Source organism: Macrobrachium nipponense, chromosome 35, assembly GCF_015104395.2.
Source record: "Macrobrachium nipponense isolate FS-2020 chromosome 35, ASM1510439v2, whole genome shotgun sequence".
In the NCBI taxonomy this organism is placed as follows: Eukaryota; Metazoa; Arthropoda; class Malacostraca; order Decapoda; family Palaemonidae; genus Macrobrachium; species Macrobrachium nipponense.
In genome coordinates, this window is record NC_061096.1 from 44638756 (window position 1) to 44654341 (window position 15586).

The 15586-nt window shown below is 42.8% G+C and overlaps 1 protein-coding gene across 1 annotated transcript; it reads left to right on the forward strand.

Annotated features, from left to right (window-relative positions):
• The first annotated feature begins 2144 nt into the window (after nt 1-2144).
• LOC135208239 (uncharacterized) lies at nt 2145-4600 on the forward strand. Its single transcript, XM_064240360.1, has one exon. The coding sequence runs from the start codon at nt 3311-3313 to the stop codon at nt 4394-4396; it is 1086 nt and encodes a 361-aa protein (XP_064096430.1). The 5' UTR covers nt 2145-3310; the 3' UTR covers nt 4397-4600.
• The last annotated feature ends 10986 nt before the right edge of the window (nt 4601-15586 follow it).

Below are 15586 nucleotides of genomic sequence, written 5' to 3' on the forward strand. Positions count from 1 at the left end.
TTTATATATATAAATATATATATATATATATATATATATATATATATATATATATATATATATATATATATATATGATATATCTATATATATATATATATATATATATATTCGCTTAGTGTAATTCAATTACTCTCATTTGTAATTTCCTGTTTTAACGAACTATGCTTATATTTTAACCCTCTACAATAACTATTCAGATTATGTAGAATTGCTGAATATCCTCTTACTTAATTCACATTTTAGTCAGAGAATTTTTTCACGTAGCTTCGAGATATTGGCTTACTGATAAACAGAATTTTCGTGAAGAAATGTCCACTTGTTATGATCAGTAGGAACGCCAGTTCAGAATTTATGAAAACCAAATTAATGACTGTTTTTTTATCATAAATCTTTAAGGCTGAGTTCAATTGAGTTCAGTTCAGTTGGTATGGACACCCAGATCTTTTAAACGTCATACTTTAGGTCTATGTATGTTTTTTAAATGTCATAATTTAGCCCTATGTATGTTTCTTTTAAACGTCATAATTTAGGTCTATGTATGTTTCTGCTAAATGTCAGAATTTAGGTTTATGTATGAGTAAGGAAAAAGACCCCATTTCGGCTCACAAGCAATAAACCCCATAAGCTTGCCTTTATCTTAACCTCACGTACGTTGACCATTAACGATTTCTCGGGAAAACCACCAAATATTTCAATCTACTTCAGAAAAGAACCCCAAAATGGCTCATTAATAACTCTCCGGATAGGAGAACCATGGTTTCGCTTCACCCCTTGAAAATACCCACCCCATTTTGGCTAAAGATATACTATATGAATGAAAAAACCACCATTTCACATAAATATGAATATGAGTGAACAAATTCTAAGTCCCTTAACCCAACCTAACCTAACCCACTGAGTGAACAAATTCTAAGTCCCTTAATCTAACCTAACCCAACCTAACCTAACCCAACCCTACCTATGGGCTCAAGATATACTCTACAGATGAAAAAATCCCCATTTCACACAAATATGAATAAGAGGGAAAAAAATTCTAAGTCCATTAACCTAACCTAACCCACGTGAAATACCCAACCCCATTTTGACTCAAGATATATCCTTCGGACGAAAAACCGCCATTTCACATAAATATGAATATGAGGGAAAAAAATTCCCTTAACCTAACCTAACCCACATGAGTATATGAAAAATATGAATATGAGGAACAAATTCTAAGTCCCTTAACCTAACCTAACCCACGTGAGTGAGTACATATATGAAAAGATATGAATACAAGTAAAATAAATTATAACTCCCTTAACCTGACTTTCTTCATGACTCACTGCCAGGTGCGCAACCTGTCATATCACATGTTAGTATAAATGCGAAAAGATTTCTAAACTCCATTCAAATTCAGGTAAGCAGCTGATAAGCACCCACAACAGTCACTGTTTCTCTGTGACTCAATGCCAGGCGCACAACATGTCATATCGCAACGGTACACATTCACACATGACACACGACACGACTATCACAACTCGATAATCCGTCTCCATGTCCAGTGTCATACACATAACACACACACACACACACACACGACACGAAATACCACTTTCGCGAAACCTCATGTGAGGGTGATAAATAGACGATTGTAACCACCTGCACAAACATGCACTGATAATTCTGCAGGTTTTGCTGATGTGAGTTAATCTCTGAGACCTGATGTGAAAGACATTTACGATTGCTACCACTGGTATATAAGGTCAAACAGCAGCAGCAAGACCCACATCAGTTTGCCAACAGGCTGCTCTACTCCACAACATCTCCTCCACAAGCAGACATGGGTAATACCACCAGCAAAAGCAGCGATGAAACTACGAGTGACAGCTCCATTGAATTACCTTTGCCGTGGCATATATATATGGACTGCTGAGTCTGCTGTCAACGTTGAAAGAAGAAGAGCGAACAGACCCAACCCAGGACGATCCTTAACAGGAGATACAGCAAGGAGCGCCACTTAGCAGGATGATGAGATTGATTCTTTTTATGTAGAAGTTTGTTGAGATATGACTCGCTGTAAAAAAAATGCACATTGTCACTGCCACATTTACATATACAACAATCAGTTTGTTATTCCTATTTTTTGCAGGTTCCACCGTGAACGCTATCACAGCTGGACTGAATGGGGAAAATGCAAGGGAAATATTGACAAGAGGAGGTCACTGTCATGCAGGAGGTGCCAAAAAACAGCAGACGCTGCTTAACAGGGAAGGAGAGGAGGCCAACTGAATTATGAGTATTATCGCTTATTCAACTGCAGTAGGAACGCACATTGAGGTGACAGAACGCAGCTCGCCAAGGACGTCTTTTCGAACACTCTGTCATGGTATACCTGTGCAGCATCATCACCAGGCAGAGAATGGTGGGTGGCAGTGGTACCACCCATGAAACAGGTTCTTTTTATGTTAATACGCCACCTGTGCTAACATTGGTGGACACAGTGTACGAATCGCTAGAAGAAGCTATTGAATATGTGGTGAGCAACCTTGAAGACAGGCTCAACTTAAGGAAGGGTTCAGGTTGGCGCATCACGTTGCTACACAGTGTACAAATCAACATCTTGCAGCAAGAAATGGTGAACATAGCAAGCTTTAAAGAGTATCCCACGGGAGTCAGGGATGTCAGCCAAGTTGTCAACATGGAATCTGGGTACAACTGCACCATTACAGTGCTAGAAGCGTATGTGCTACTCAGGAAAAACCACAACACACCAGGTAAAAACCTCACCAGGGATGTGTAAAACCGGATAAGGACAAATCAGATCAGTATTAAACACACACCCGACATGCCACTGAGCAGTGTCTCCTTCAAGATATTGGAAAAAGACAACAACCTTAACAACTATATGTACAAATTCTGTGACCTGGTCATGGGAAAACATCAGAAAAAACGATGGACTGTGCATCTTGCTAGAGAGGGGGTTAACACGTCATGTCCCCGACTGGTCACTACTGCTAATCACAGATGACCACCTCACACTCATCAAAGACATGTTCGCCTACGTGAAGGCATTCCGCTACGGGGTAAAGACAACGAGGAAAGAATACACAGGTGGTATGTGTTATCACTGTCTAACCTTGTTTAATACACCTGCCATATGCAATGCCCACACCCGAAGTTGTTCAACCCGAACCACAGTTCTATACCCAGAGCCCGACCAATTTAAACAGTTTGAAAATGCGAAAGCACTGAATAAAATCTAGTACATCGCCTTCTTAGATTTTGAAGCATACAACAGACAGCCTGATGCGGATAAAGACCAGAGAATTATGTCAAAGCAGAAAGCGTACGCATATTGTTATTCATTCGTCGTCGGCAGAAGTGATGAATGTATGCACAGCAGCGTAGGTGTAGGTGAACGTTGCGTCGTCCATTTTCTGGTAAAAATAGCTGAAGACTGGGCCAGGATACGTGAGACGATGGTGGCACACAAAATCAGCATGACCTCTGAAACAATCCGCCAGTTTGAACAGGCTACACACTGCAAAAGTTGCAACATTAAGTTCACCAATAACACTATCAAAGTGCGGCATCACACACACCACAAACTGACGGACAACTATGTGTGCACATTATGCAGGAAGTGCAATTTTAATTTGAAGTATGCAGAAAGAACCTTACCAGTGTTATCACACAATTTGTCTTACGATGCTGCACTCATCTTGAAAGAAGTGGCCACCAAGCATAACTTCGAAATCTTGAAACGTGATGGAGACACATTTTATTCGCTTAAAACTGGCAACATCAGATTGATGGACAGTGCCCACATGATCAGAGGATTGCTTTTCAGTCGCGTGGCAAGTCACATCAAGCAGAAAGGAGCTTTGGAAATCACACGCCAGATGTTATCTAAATATCCCGACGAGTGCGCCAAACTAGTTTTGGGCACAGGTAAACAGTACTACCCTTACGGCTACGTCACAGGTTTTGAAGTGTTCCAAAAACTTGGCATCCCCCCAAAAGTGTGTTTCAATTCCTCAATGACAGGGGAAAGCATACCCTGTGAAAGATATGAACATATCTGCAAAGTGTGGAATGCTGCAAACTGTTTTAACTTACTGGATTACACCGTTTTATACCTTCTCATGGACGTGGGATTATTGGGGGGTGTTTACTTAGCTTGGAGGAAGGCCGCTTATACACAGTTTGGACTGGACCCAGTTTACTATTTAATGTCTACCTCCCTCTCACTAGACGCTTTACTCCACACTGCGAGCGCGCCTCCACCTAATTTCCGATGGGGAACTCACCAACTGATCACTAATAACATCAGAGGCGGTTTCTGCAGTGTAGTCCAAAGGCACGCCATAGCGAACAACCCTGAGTTAAACCCACAATTTAAAGCTGGTGACTGACAATCATATATACTGTACATCGATTTTACCAGTCTTTATCCTCCGGTGATGAGCAGATATAAAATGCCTTTGGATGAAATAACGGAGCTTTCCCCCACCAAACTAGAGAGGTTTACCGCCAGCGATATCACATCCATCAGTTCGCAGGGAGAACATGGTTATTTCATCCTCCTCGATACTGAGAAGGTTAGGGATGATGTCGCTCTTAGGATGGATGAGTTCCCTCTAGTTATACATCACATGAATGTAACCCTCCCGGATCTATCCCCTTACACTAAAAGCCTATTGGAAAAGTTTAATGTAAGGCTCCCTAAAAAAAATGTCAAACTGGTAGGCACACACTTGGCAATGCAAAACCACTTAATTTGCCTTCCCCTATTGCAAACATTAATAAGACTCGGTCTAGAAGTCGACATTATAAGAAAAGTTTACAAGTTCAAACGAGGATTTTATTTAAGGGAATACATCACAGAGAATCCGGAGAGGAGAGCGAAAGAATCAGACCATGACAAGAGGAACACCACCAAATTTTGATGAACGGTCTTTTTGGCGTGACCATTAAAAACCCTTTGAACTATTCCACCAGGACAGTTGTCACCACCGATGAACCCTCACTACTTAGAAATGTGTCTAAGCACACTTACAAGTCCTTTGAAAGGTTAAACAATCAACGATACATTGTGAATCACTGCAGAGAGACCGTTACAGCAGAATCCGCGATCTATGTTGGGTTCAGCATGGACCTGGCTAAGGACATGATGTACAAGTTCCGTTATGACGTCCTTCAAAAACTGTATGATGATAGAGTTAAGCTCCTGTACACTGACACTGACAGTTTGACCTTCTCCTTGGAGACTGACAACCTCGCATGCAAATTGGAGGATGTACTTAAACTGTATTTAGATTTGAGCAACTTTCCCAAAACTCACTAAGTGTATAAAGGCACGTGCAAGGGGGAACTCGGGCTCATCAAAGTTGAAACAGACGTCGAATTTATCAGAGAGTTCATCAGTGTAAAACCCAAAGTTTAATCATATGAAATGCAAAACAATCGGTGTAACACTTTTAAGGGGATTCAAAGATGTCGCCAAAAGACTATTAGTCATAGCCAAAACCGAGATGTAATTGAGAATAATGAGATCATTTACACCACGGTTCACAATTTGCAGATGGTGGGGGGAACGATGTGTCACACCAGACCCAGGAAGGTAGCTCTATGTCCTTTAGAAGACAGGAGGTATTACATCACCCCCTATAAATCCCTCGCTTACGGTCACCCTCAGATCCCGGTGAATGAACGAGCTGGGGGAGTGGAAGGAGTTGACAAAGAAGATGAGGAGATCCTGGCAGCCCCTCCGCCGCCACCGCCATCGGCCGTGGCAAGCACATCCAAAAAGGTTGCTCCAAAAGACAGAGAGTGGACAGCAAATTGGAGGCTAAGCAGCTGCAGCAGCAGCAGCGTCCGATAACTGCCCTCGCAAATTCTTGGGCGAAGTTGATGTTTCCTCCCCCTGCTAAAAAAAGTCAGCTCGGTCTGAGTAGATGTGTCACACACTAAAATGTGTCCCTGTATATACAAATTTATGTATGAATTTATAGTTTAAATTATTGTGAATGTATGTAAAAAATTATAACACATAAAATCAACGCACAATCAAATTCATCTCTCTACAACCCCCACCTGTATATAAAGAATTATGATGAATAAAAACATTGCACAATCAAATTCATTTCTCTACAACCCTCACCTGTATATAACGCTCAGATTAAATGTTGCATTTGCATAGTAGCATATTAATTGTAACCATGGAAACGGGTCCCTTCCAGGGAGGAATCTTAAACCTTTTTGCCATTCCTGCACGAATTATCATAACAGGTTTCAGCAACAATGGAAAATCGATCCTGTGTCAGAACATAATTGAAATGTATGAGGCCAACTTTCACTGTATTTTATATTGTGGGGTGAGTGAACACACTCTGGAAAGACATCACACCCAAGTGCTAAATTCAAAGTATCCAAAGAGATACTAAACCCATTCAATTACACAGAAAGAGGAATGGAGGATGGAAAAGGTCTATTATTTGTACTGGACGACTGTTTTCTCGAAGCCAGCGACAATAAATTCGTCACCCAGGCATTCACTGCAGGATGGCATTCGGGCATATCAGTGATTTTCATAACGCAGAACATGTTCCACTCGGGTAAATTCAGCAGGAACATCAGTCTCAATTGCTCCCATTACATCCTCATGAAGAACCGTGACATTGGACAGATTGAAACTTTGGGTAGACAGTTGTTCAGGCGGCGAAGGGGTGCGGAGTTTTCGGACATATACAAAAGAGCTTTAACACATAACCGGTATGGTTATCTATTAGTGGACTTGGCTCCGTCAACACCCAAACTGTTACAGCTCAGAACAAATATCCTCGGAGAGACCGAATACCAAATTGCGTACAAATGTGATTGAAGAGCAGTTCCAACTGTTCAGGAATTTATATGAGAATGTAACACAACCTAGCTGTTTTAGCATGTGAATGTGCTACTCAAAGTGGCAAAGAATGAGGACAGAAACAACTAGAGTGGACGTCGCAGGTTTTTTACGGGGCCAGTCATCATACATCCTACATAAAACCACACAAAAGCGTTTCCTTAGGAGGAAAATCATATCTTCAAAACCTCGAGCTGTGGCCAGCACAAATCTGGCCGACATGTCAAAACTCGCTCCATACCATGAAGATTATAAATATCTACTATTCTTCATCGACCAATTTTCGAGGTAGTATTTACGCGTCCTCCCTCTGAAAAAAAAGAGTGTCACAGTGCGCGATGCTCTGAAAGTGCTTCTGGAATCTGGTGATTTTTCAGGACTGTCACATCTGAACAGCGACGAAGGTAGGGAAAATTTTAACAAACATGTGAGGAAATATATAAAAAGTAGGAACGTGTTGTTATGTAGCGTCTACTCCCGGGGAATTAAAGCTTCTATAGCTGAAAGAATAATAAGAACCATTAAAAACCAAACATACAGATACCTTACACACAAGAACACATTCAAATATATTGACCTTCTGCAGAACACAGTCGAAAGCTATAACAACTAACCGCACAAGAGTTTAGGGAAGGGGCAGACGCCTAAGGAGGTGCATGCGATGGAGACTAAAGTGGACATTAAAAGTCAGTTCTCGAGAATGTATAATAACCCCTTTCCAACAACGGGCCGCATCAGTTCAACCTTGAACGTTGGAGACACCGTATGCCTTCAGTGCGCCTTATGTGGCGCATCGTAGGTTACTTAATGTTTTCTTTGCAGCGTGACTTCAGCCCCCTAGCTGCAACCCTTTTCGCTCATTTTACTGTACCTCCGTGCCTATTCTCTTTCTTCCCTCTTGCTTTCCACCATCTGCTAACAACTGATTCATTGTCAGTTTCCAATTCAGCACTGAATGACCTCATAATTCCCAGCGCCTGGCCTTTGTCCTAAATTCTATGTTCTACTCTTAATCCTGTAGTGGGGTACAGTAGAAGTATCGGACCCCTATATAAAGAGTCTATCAAGAGGGTATCGATGATGCCACCCTATACCCTTATCACACAGAACTGATATGGCACTGAGGGGTTACTTCGAGACCTCCAGCCCTCCCACCCATGCACCCCACGAACTCGTTTGAACTTGGGTTATGTGTGTGTGCTATGCGGTGGATGTTTCCGCGCACGTGCCCAGTATAAGCTGTACCCTCTGGATCAATTGGAGGTCTAAGAGAATTTCCTTTGCACACAAGAGGGTTTTTTTTTGCATTGTTGGAATTTTTTTTATTTTTTATATATATATGCATATATATATATATAATTATGTATGCATGTATAAATAGAGTAATATGTAAAAGTATATACAGTATACATTTACATATTACCACTACCATCACAAGCAATAAATACTTGTAATGGTACTGGGACTTTATGAACACCCTGTATATATATGTGTATATATTCCAGTATTTCTTATATAATAAATATATATATATATATATATATATATATATATATATATGTATGTATGTTTGTATAAGTACAGTAATATGTAAATGTATATACGGGGTGTCCATAAAGTCCCAGTACCATTACAAGCAATAAATACTTGTAATGGTACTGGGACTTTATGGACACCCTATATATATATTATATATATTCCAGTATTTTTCTATATAATATAATATAATATATATACATATATATATATATATATATATATATATATATATATATATCTATATCTATATATATATAGATATATATCTATATATCTATATATATATATATATATATATATATATATATATATATATATACTATATATATATCTATATATATATATATATAGATATATATATAGATATATATATATATTTTTTACGTATATAGGGCCGTGTGAGAGACTAGATACGTAAACGGAAGTAATTTAGGGATTTCAAGAGGGAATTGCTTGAACTTACCGTAAACTTTCTTTAGAGGGAAGGTCGCCAGAAAACTCAGCTCGTTACTTTAAAACTATTTATTTACAGAAAGGCCCGTGCTGGCCTGGAGAAAAGTTAAATGATATGGGCCCCCACGTTGGGGCTTATAGTCTCATTCAATTCAAGCTGATTTTCATTCACTTATGGTAATGCACTTTTTTGCGAGCAGAGAGACGGCACGTGACTCATGGAATCTGGAAAAGAATCCCAGATTAAACGACATAAAAGGAAAAATGACTTCTTGCTTGATTAAGGCTGATTAATTCTCTAACATTGGGGAAGTAAACTCGAATGGTTCACTGAGGTATGCACGAAACTAGGTCTTTAACAAGTCACAAAGGGGAGCACGTGGCCCGATGAGGACAAAGGGCTTCTGATTGTAGAAGGGGTAAAAATAAGAATTGGAAATGAATTTAGCAAGAGTCGTATGGTAGAATAAAAGTGCTGGGTTGAAGTTTACACTTTCAGACGTACCTTTATTGCAATATTCTGTGTATCCTTGGAGAAGAATGCGGTCCGACCTCTGTTCAGGTCTGGGGTCCGGGTCCACCAGCACGACGTGGGTAGGCCTAATTTTGGGAGGCTGGCAATTTGACCTCTGTCCGAGATCACGTCTAGCAGCCGACTGAGAGCGATACTCCTTTGCTTTCGAATCACGGGCTTCCAACAACCGCCTCGAGCATTGCCTGAAAGGTGGTAAACACAACGCCAGCAAATTGGGAAGGAAAATAGGTCTTATTGTAGAAGTCCCTAAAATCCATCTCGAAGCCTAGCTACTCTTGTGACCTGCCTCTCTTACCCTAAGCTTCCGTCAGGACCGGTAAATATCATTTCCTACGACATCCCCACTCTCCCAACAACAGTAGCTTCAAGAGACGGCATGGCTGCTACTTTTATAATTAAACAAAACTAAAACTCTGCTGGGAAAGTCGAGGCGTTCTATAAACGTAGCAGCTCCCCCTGTTGAAGAAGGCATTCACTCCCTTTCGGGCGTGAAGGTCTTGGCTTAAATAAGTTGATCGCCTCGACAACCCAGTTCTCCTACTCTAACTTGAAGTTTTTTGAGCAGCGATACGGCTGACTACAATGGCCTACCTAACTTATAGGCAAAGATGCTAAGTGTACTAACTTAATATAGTGATGTAGTCTAGCCTAATAAACAACTACAGGTTGTCTTGTGACGACAGTCTACTCTACCCCTAGATAAGGTTACTTGAAAATTCTACTTGCTACTAACCTAATGCCCTGGTACTAAATCATTAGCCTAACCTACTCAATACAGTTAAATGAAGACGCAATCATTCCAGAGTGTGGTACGCACAGCAGTAGTTCAGCGACGGAACTGTTAAAATACATAATGAGAGGTAATGATGCGTTGGGGATGATGAGTGGTTAATTACCAGGAGGGAAATGCAATGAGTAGTTATGACATTTACATGAGTGTTAGTATCACAAATTTCTAGGGGTTAGAGGGTTAGTTCTACTGGCAGAGATCAGGCTGGCTACCTTCTCTGGGTAGGTGCCAGGATCATTCTGCAAATGAATGCGACACTGTACCTCGGGCACAGGTGTCAAGGGAGAGCATGGTGGCTCTTTTGTGTTAGTTTGTTAATGACGTCCCTTCTTCTTCTTCTTCTTATTCCCCCAGGACCTGGCTATACCAGTCCTTGGAGTAGACGGAGGCACCGACTCTGGGGAAAGGCCAGAAACGCCGGCAGGAGCAGAGGCAGTGGTAGCCTGAGGCGGTATGAAGGTGAGGTCTGCCGGAGGTTCATCCATCCTCGGGGCGACAGTGGTGAGGGTGAAGAAGACGGAACTAGTGATTGGCCATGGGCTGCGGTAAGCTCCATGCCTGTTGGAGGATCTCCTGTAGGAGGATCCTTGGGTAGGTTAGGCGCCGGCACTAGCTCGGGGCCAGGCGCAGAAGTCAAGTTCGGTGGTGGCTCTACGTCCAGAGCTGACGGAGCTTTGGTACTGGACAGTGCTGCCCAAGTGGCACTGGCAGAGAGTTGAGGTCGACTGGACCTGTGGCGGGTACCGGAGGTGCAATACCTCTCAGCGTGCCCTTGGAAATGGGAGACAGAGGCTCCTGTCTCTTGTTGAAGGCTAGGCCTTGTGGAAAATGGACAGTGTCCGCTGCTGGTAGTTTGCTAGGGCACCTAGGCCAATTAGTAGAGTGCCCTATTACGTTACAGGTTTTGCAACGGAACTGCGAATGGTCAATCTCCCTCCTTGGTAACGGGGGAGACTGTTGGTGGACATACTTCCTAGAGGAAGTAGAATTTCGATGACTCCTTGCCTTGGAGTGATTTGTTGTGGGGTTAGGACCCCTAGGCTTTTTGGAATGCGAGGGAGACTTCATGTCTTGCCCTAGGAGGAGGTCGTAACCTCCTGGAATGTAGCTTGCAACTGCAAGGGTACAAACTCTGGAGAAGTTGAGGTCTGGTGACCCTCAATTGGACGTCGTAAGATCAGCTTAATATGGTTGATACCTTCAATGGTTATTAAATGACGTCTATCGACGTTAGCCCCTCGGGGGATTCGATCTTCCCGTATCAGGGAGATTTGAGCGCCAGAGTCGTCGTAGGCTCTGACGTGGCTTGGCTGATAATGGCTTTGGAGGGGTGCGACGGTTATAGGGCCCTTAGCTGGGGTCCTAGAGAGAAGGATTGGTGACGGCCATTGCGATGGCCGGAATATGGTCGCGCACCCTCCGTAATTTGCAGACATGTGACCCTTGCGGCCACAGTCTCGGCAGAACTTGTTCCAGAACCTCTTCCGTGGCACTGGATGATAGGCAGAGATGGCCCCACAGTTGCGAATCTGCGGAGTCACCAAGGCTGGCAGTGTGCTCTGGCACAGATGAAGAGTCCTCTCTGGCAGTGATGTGACGTGGGGAGGTTAAGGGAACCTCCGTTGAATCATCCTCGGAAGCAAGTCCGGGGTTAACTGGTGGGCTTACCTCTTCCAAAAGGGAGGAGGTAGGCGGTAAAAGGGTAAGAGGCTGGCAGGATGCGGCAGGAATTTCTATCTCCGGCACTGGATCAGGACCAGGCTCGCAAATCGAAAGGATGTCAGGCTGACCAGAGACAGCGGGACTAAGAGAGACAGTGGGTGCAGGGCTGGAAGCTGGCAGAGTGGCTTGAGCTAGGATACTCTCCTTACGGGCCTTCTCCCGCTTGATGTCGAGTTCCTTCTCCTTGAGAGCGAGCTCATGCTTTCGCTCCTCTTCCCTTGCCTTCCTTTCTGCTTCTCTTTTTTTTCTCTCTGCTTCTCCGGCTTTTCTCTGGTTTTCCCTTTCTTCCTTTTCTTGCAGGCGCGCGGCAGCCTGCTGCGCCTTTATCCACTGGTCTAGTGCTGGTCCAGTGTAACCGGCCTCCTTGCCCAGAGTTATGAGGGCTCCGAGCTTCTCTAGCTCTCTGGCAAAGAAGTCGCGGGAAGCAGGGGAAGACATTTCCCTTAGCTACAGTAGAGGCTCGGAAGAAAATGAAAATAATGGCCAGGAAAGGTACTGAATGGAATAGGAGTGCCTACTGTGGAAAGTGGCACTCACTTGGAAAGGTGTTCTGCGACGCGGTAGAGAAAGTCTGAGAAGACTGGGTGCTCTGTGGCACTTGGGAAGTGTCCCGTAAGTTGGTGGCACTTCTGGATTGGCACCTTCTAAAGAGGTGGAAAAATCAAATGGAGTGTACGGCGTACGTCACACTTAAGGGCGTTCCTAAGTTGGGAGACGCTGGATGGGCTACCTGTAGGTCCAATACGGTGCACGGCACTTATGAGGAGGCGTTCCTTGGTTCAGTGATCCAAAATGGTGGATACTATAATGAATGAGCGTTCCGTAGGACGGACACGCAGGTATAGGGCTACCTGTACGTCTGCACAGGTGCGATGGCACTTCGGGAGGCGTTCCCTTGATTGGTCCGAAGGATCACTGGACCCTTGTACAAACACGGACATTAATGAATTGGGCGTTCCGTAAGGACGGACACGCAGGTTTGTCAGCACTTAGGGCTGGTATTGCGGCGCTTCGGGAGGCGTTCCCTTTGTTGAGTGTTCCGAAGGATCACTGACCCTTGTACATGGACACACTAGTTATTTGGGCGTTCCGTAAGGACGGACACGCAGGGTTAATGGCTACCTGTACGGCCTGTACAGGTGCAATGGCACTTATGAGGAGGCGTTCCTTTGAGCACTGGTATCGTGCTGGTGTGTCCCGGACACTACACGCAGTATACCCAAGTATACCGAAGTGAAATGGCACTCTGTTCGGGGGCAGAGTGTAATGGTGGAGGAGAGAAAGTACAAGGTGGGAGTACTTCAGCGGCCAGTCGGTGAACAGTGTCAAGAATTAGTGCACTGTAAAATGATAAGACCTGACGTGCACTGGTGGTGGCCAGTCCTAAACTGGTAACGACTTCCCTGTCTGGAAGTAATGAATTGGCGTGGCACACTGTGCGAATTGTGCTTGCGGTATACGCAAGTCTTTCGTGATAAAGAAAATGAAAAGACCACTCGGGCAACGACAGGTAATGGAAATTTTAGAAATGCCTCAGTCACTCGCTGAAGTACTCGATAAATTAAACAAATAAATGTTTGCAAACTGCACTGGACCACATGCGCGTACGTATCACGCTGTGTAAATGAAAGACACAAGAGACTAAAATAAGGTTAATTCGGCATGCTATAATTAATGGTAAGATGTAGTACTCTTGGCTTCGTGAATAATGGATTCTGGTTCTCTCTCTCTCTCTCTCTCTCGGAGAGGGTGAAAATGATATATGAATGAACTCCCTTATATTGAATTGAACTACTAACGTTAGTTTAATATGACGCAACTTGCGTTAAATGATTTACTTACGTTAACGTGAAATGAAAGAATTGCTTTTGAAAACGTTTTTATCAAAATGATAACGCGCTCGCGTTGAACGATTTTTACGTTAATGTAGCGGCTCGCCGTTACGAAATGATTTGCGTTTCAATATGAATTTTACAACGACGCGTTTTACGTTAACAATTCTTGTGATTTACTCTACTTAGATTTACGTTAACTTTATGTAGATTACTAGGTCCCCGTGAAACAGTGAAATGACGGTAAGGATTTTAAAACGATGTTAGCAAACAATTGTAAATGAGGTTACGTTAAGTGCGAAGTGAAATGAAACTTCGCTCAGCGCGCGAGTGAGCGATGCGAGGTGAAACATGTGAGGAGAGCTGACCAGCGCGGGCGAATCAGCTGATTCTCTGTAATGCGAAGGCAATTTACAACACAGAACTTTTAGTTTTCTTATTAAAGGCGAATTACGTTAATTTCTCTGGCAGGACGATAGATACTAGTACCGAGATCGATATTATTTACGTTAAAACTTCGAGACTTACGTTACTTTGCTTAAATTGTTTAGGTAATGTTTAAAGGGATAAAAACATGGCTGCCGCTGTGAATGAGACGAAGGTTGGTTGAGACCGCGCAGGCGCGAGAGAGCGCGAAGCTGAATTAGCCGAGAGGTAAGCGGTTACCAACACTTGGAATGAAAATTAAGTTAAAATGAATACCCTAACATATCACATCAAAGAATTGTACACTTCTTTTGCCGTAACTATTAGTAAAACACTCCTAACTAGCTAGGCTTTCTCATACAGCAATAAACCCTGGCAAAGCACTTCCTAGTTTGATCTGGTCCTTTCTGGCATCTATCTGCACACGTGTTAGTGCTCCTACGACAACAATGCGATTTACAGAACAGAATTCGCTCGGCGCTCTGGCCGTTACAATAATAAGAATATTTCTACCTTCACATTTGTTTAACACACTTCTACAATAAAAATACTTAAACGTACCTTAAGCTAAGACCATAGGTTATAAATACTTACCATATTAATGAATGGAATACCTTAACCGTGAGTCAGTGTGTCTTCTTTCCCTGCAGTGTGCTTGATTTACGCTTTGTAAAATAATTTACAGTTTAGTTTTTACAACGGATAACGCGATTTACAAGCTTTTTTTTAAGCAAGCTAGGTTCAATCCAGGCAAGATTCGCCAATTTTACGTATATAGGGCCGTGTGAGAGACTAGATACGTAAACGGAAGTAATTTAGGGATTTCAAGAGGGAATTGCTTGAACTTACCGTAAACTTTATTTCTTTAGAGGGAAGGTCGCCAGAAACTCAGCTCGTTACTTTAAAACTATTTATTTACAGAAAGGCCCGTGCTGGCCTGGAGAAAAAGTTAAATGATATGGGCCCCCACGTTGGGTTCTTATAGTCTCATTCAATTCAAGCTGATTTTCATTCACTTGGGTTAACTGCACACGTGCGAGCAGAGAGACGGCACTGACTCATGGAATCTGGAAAAGAATCCCAGATTAAACGACATAAAAGGAAAAATGACTTCTTGCTTGATTAAGGCTGATTAATTCTCTAACATTGGGAAGGTAAACTCGAATGGTTCACTGAGGTATGCACGAAAAACTAGGTCTTTAACAAGTCACAAAAGGGGAGCACGTGGCCCGATGAGGACAAAGGGCTTCTGATGTAGAAGGGGTAAAAATAAGAATTGGAAATGAATTTAGCAAGAGTCGTATGGTAGTAAAAGGTGCTGGGTTGAAGTTTACCACTTTCAGACGTACCTTTATGCAATATTTCTGTGTATCCTTGGAGAAGAATGCGGTCCGACCTCTGTTC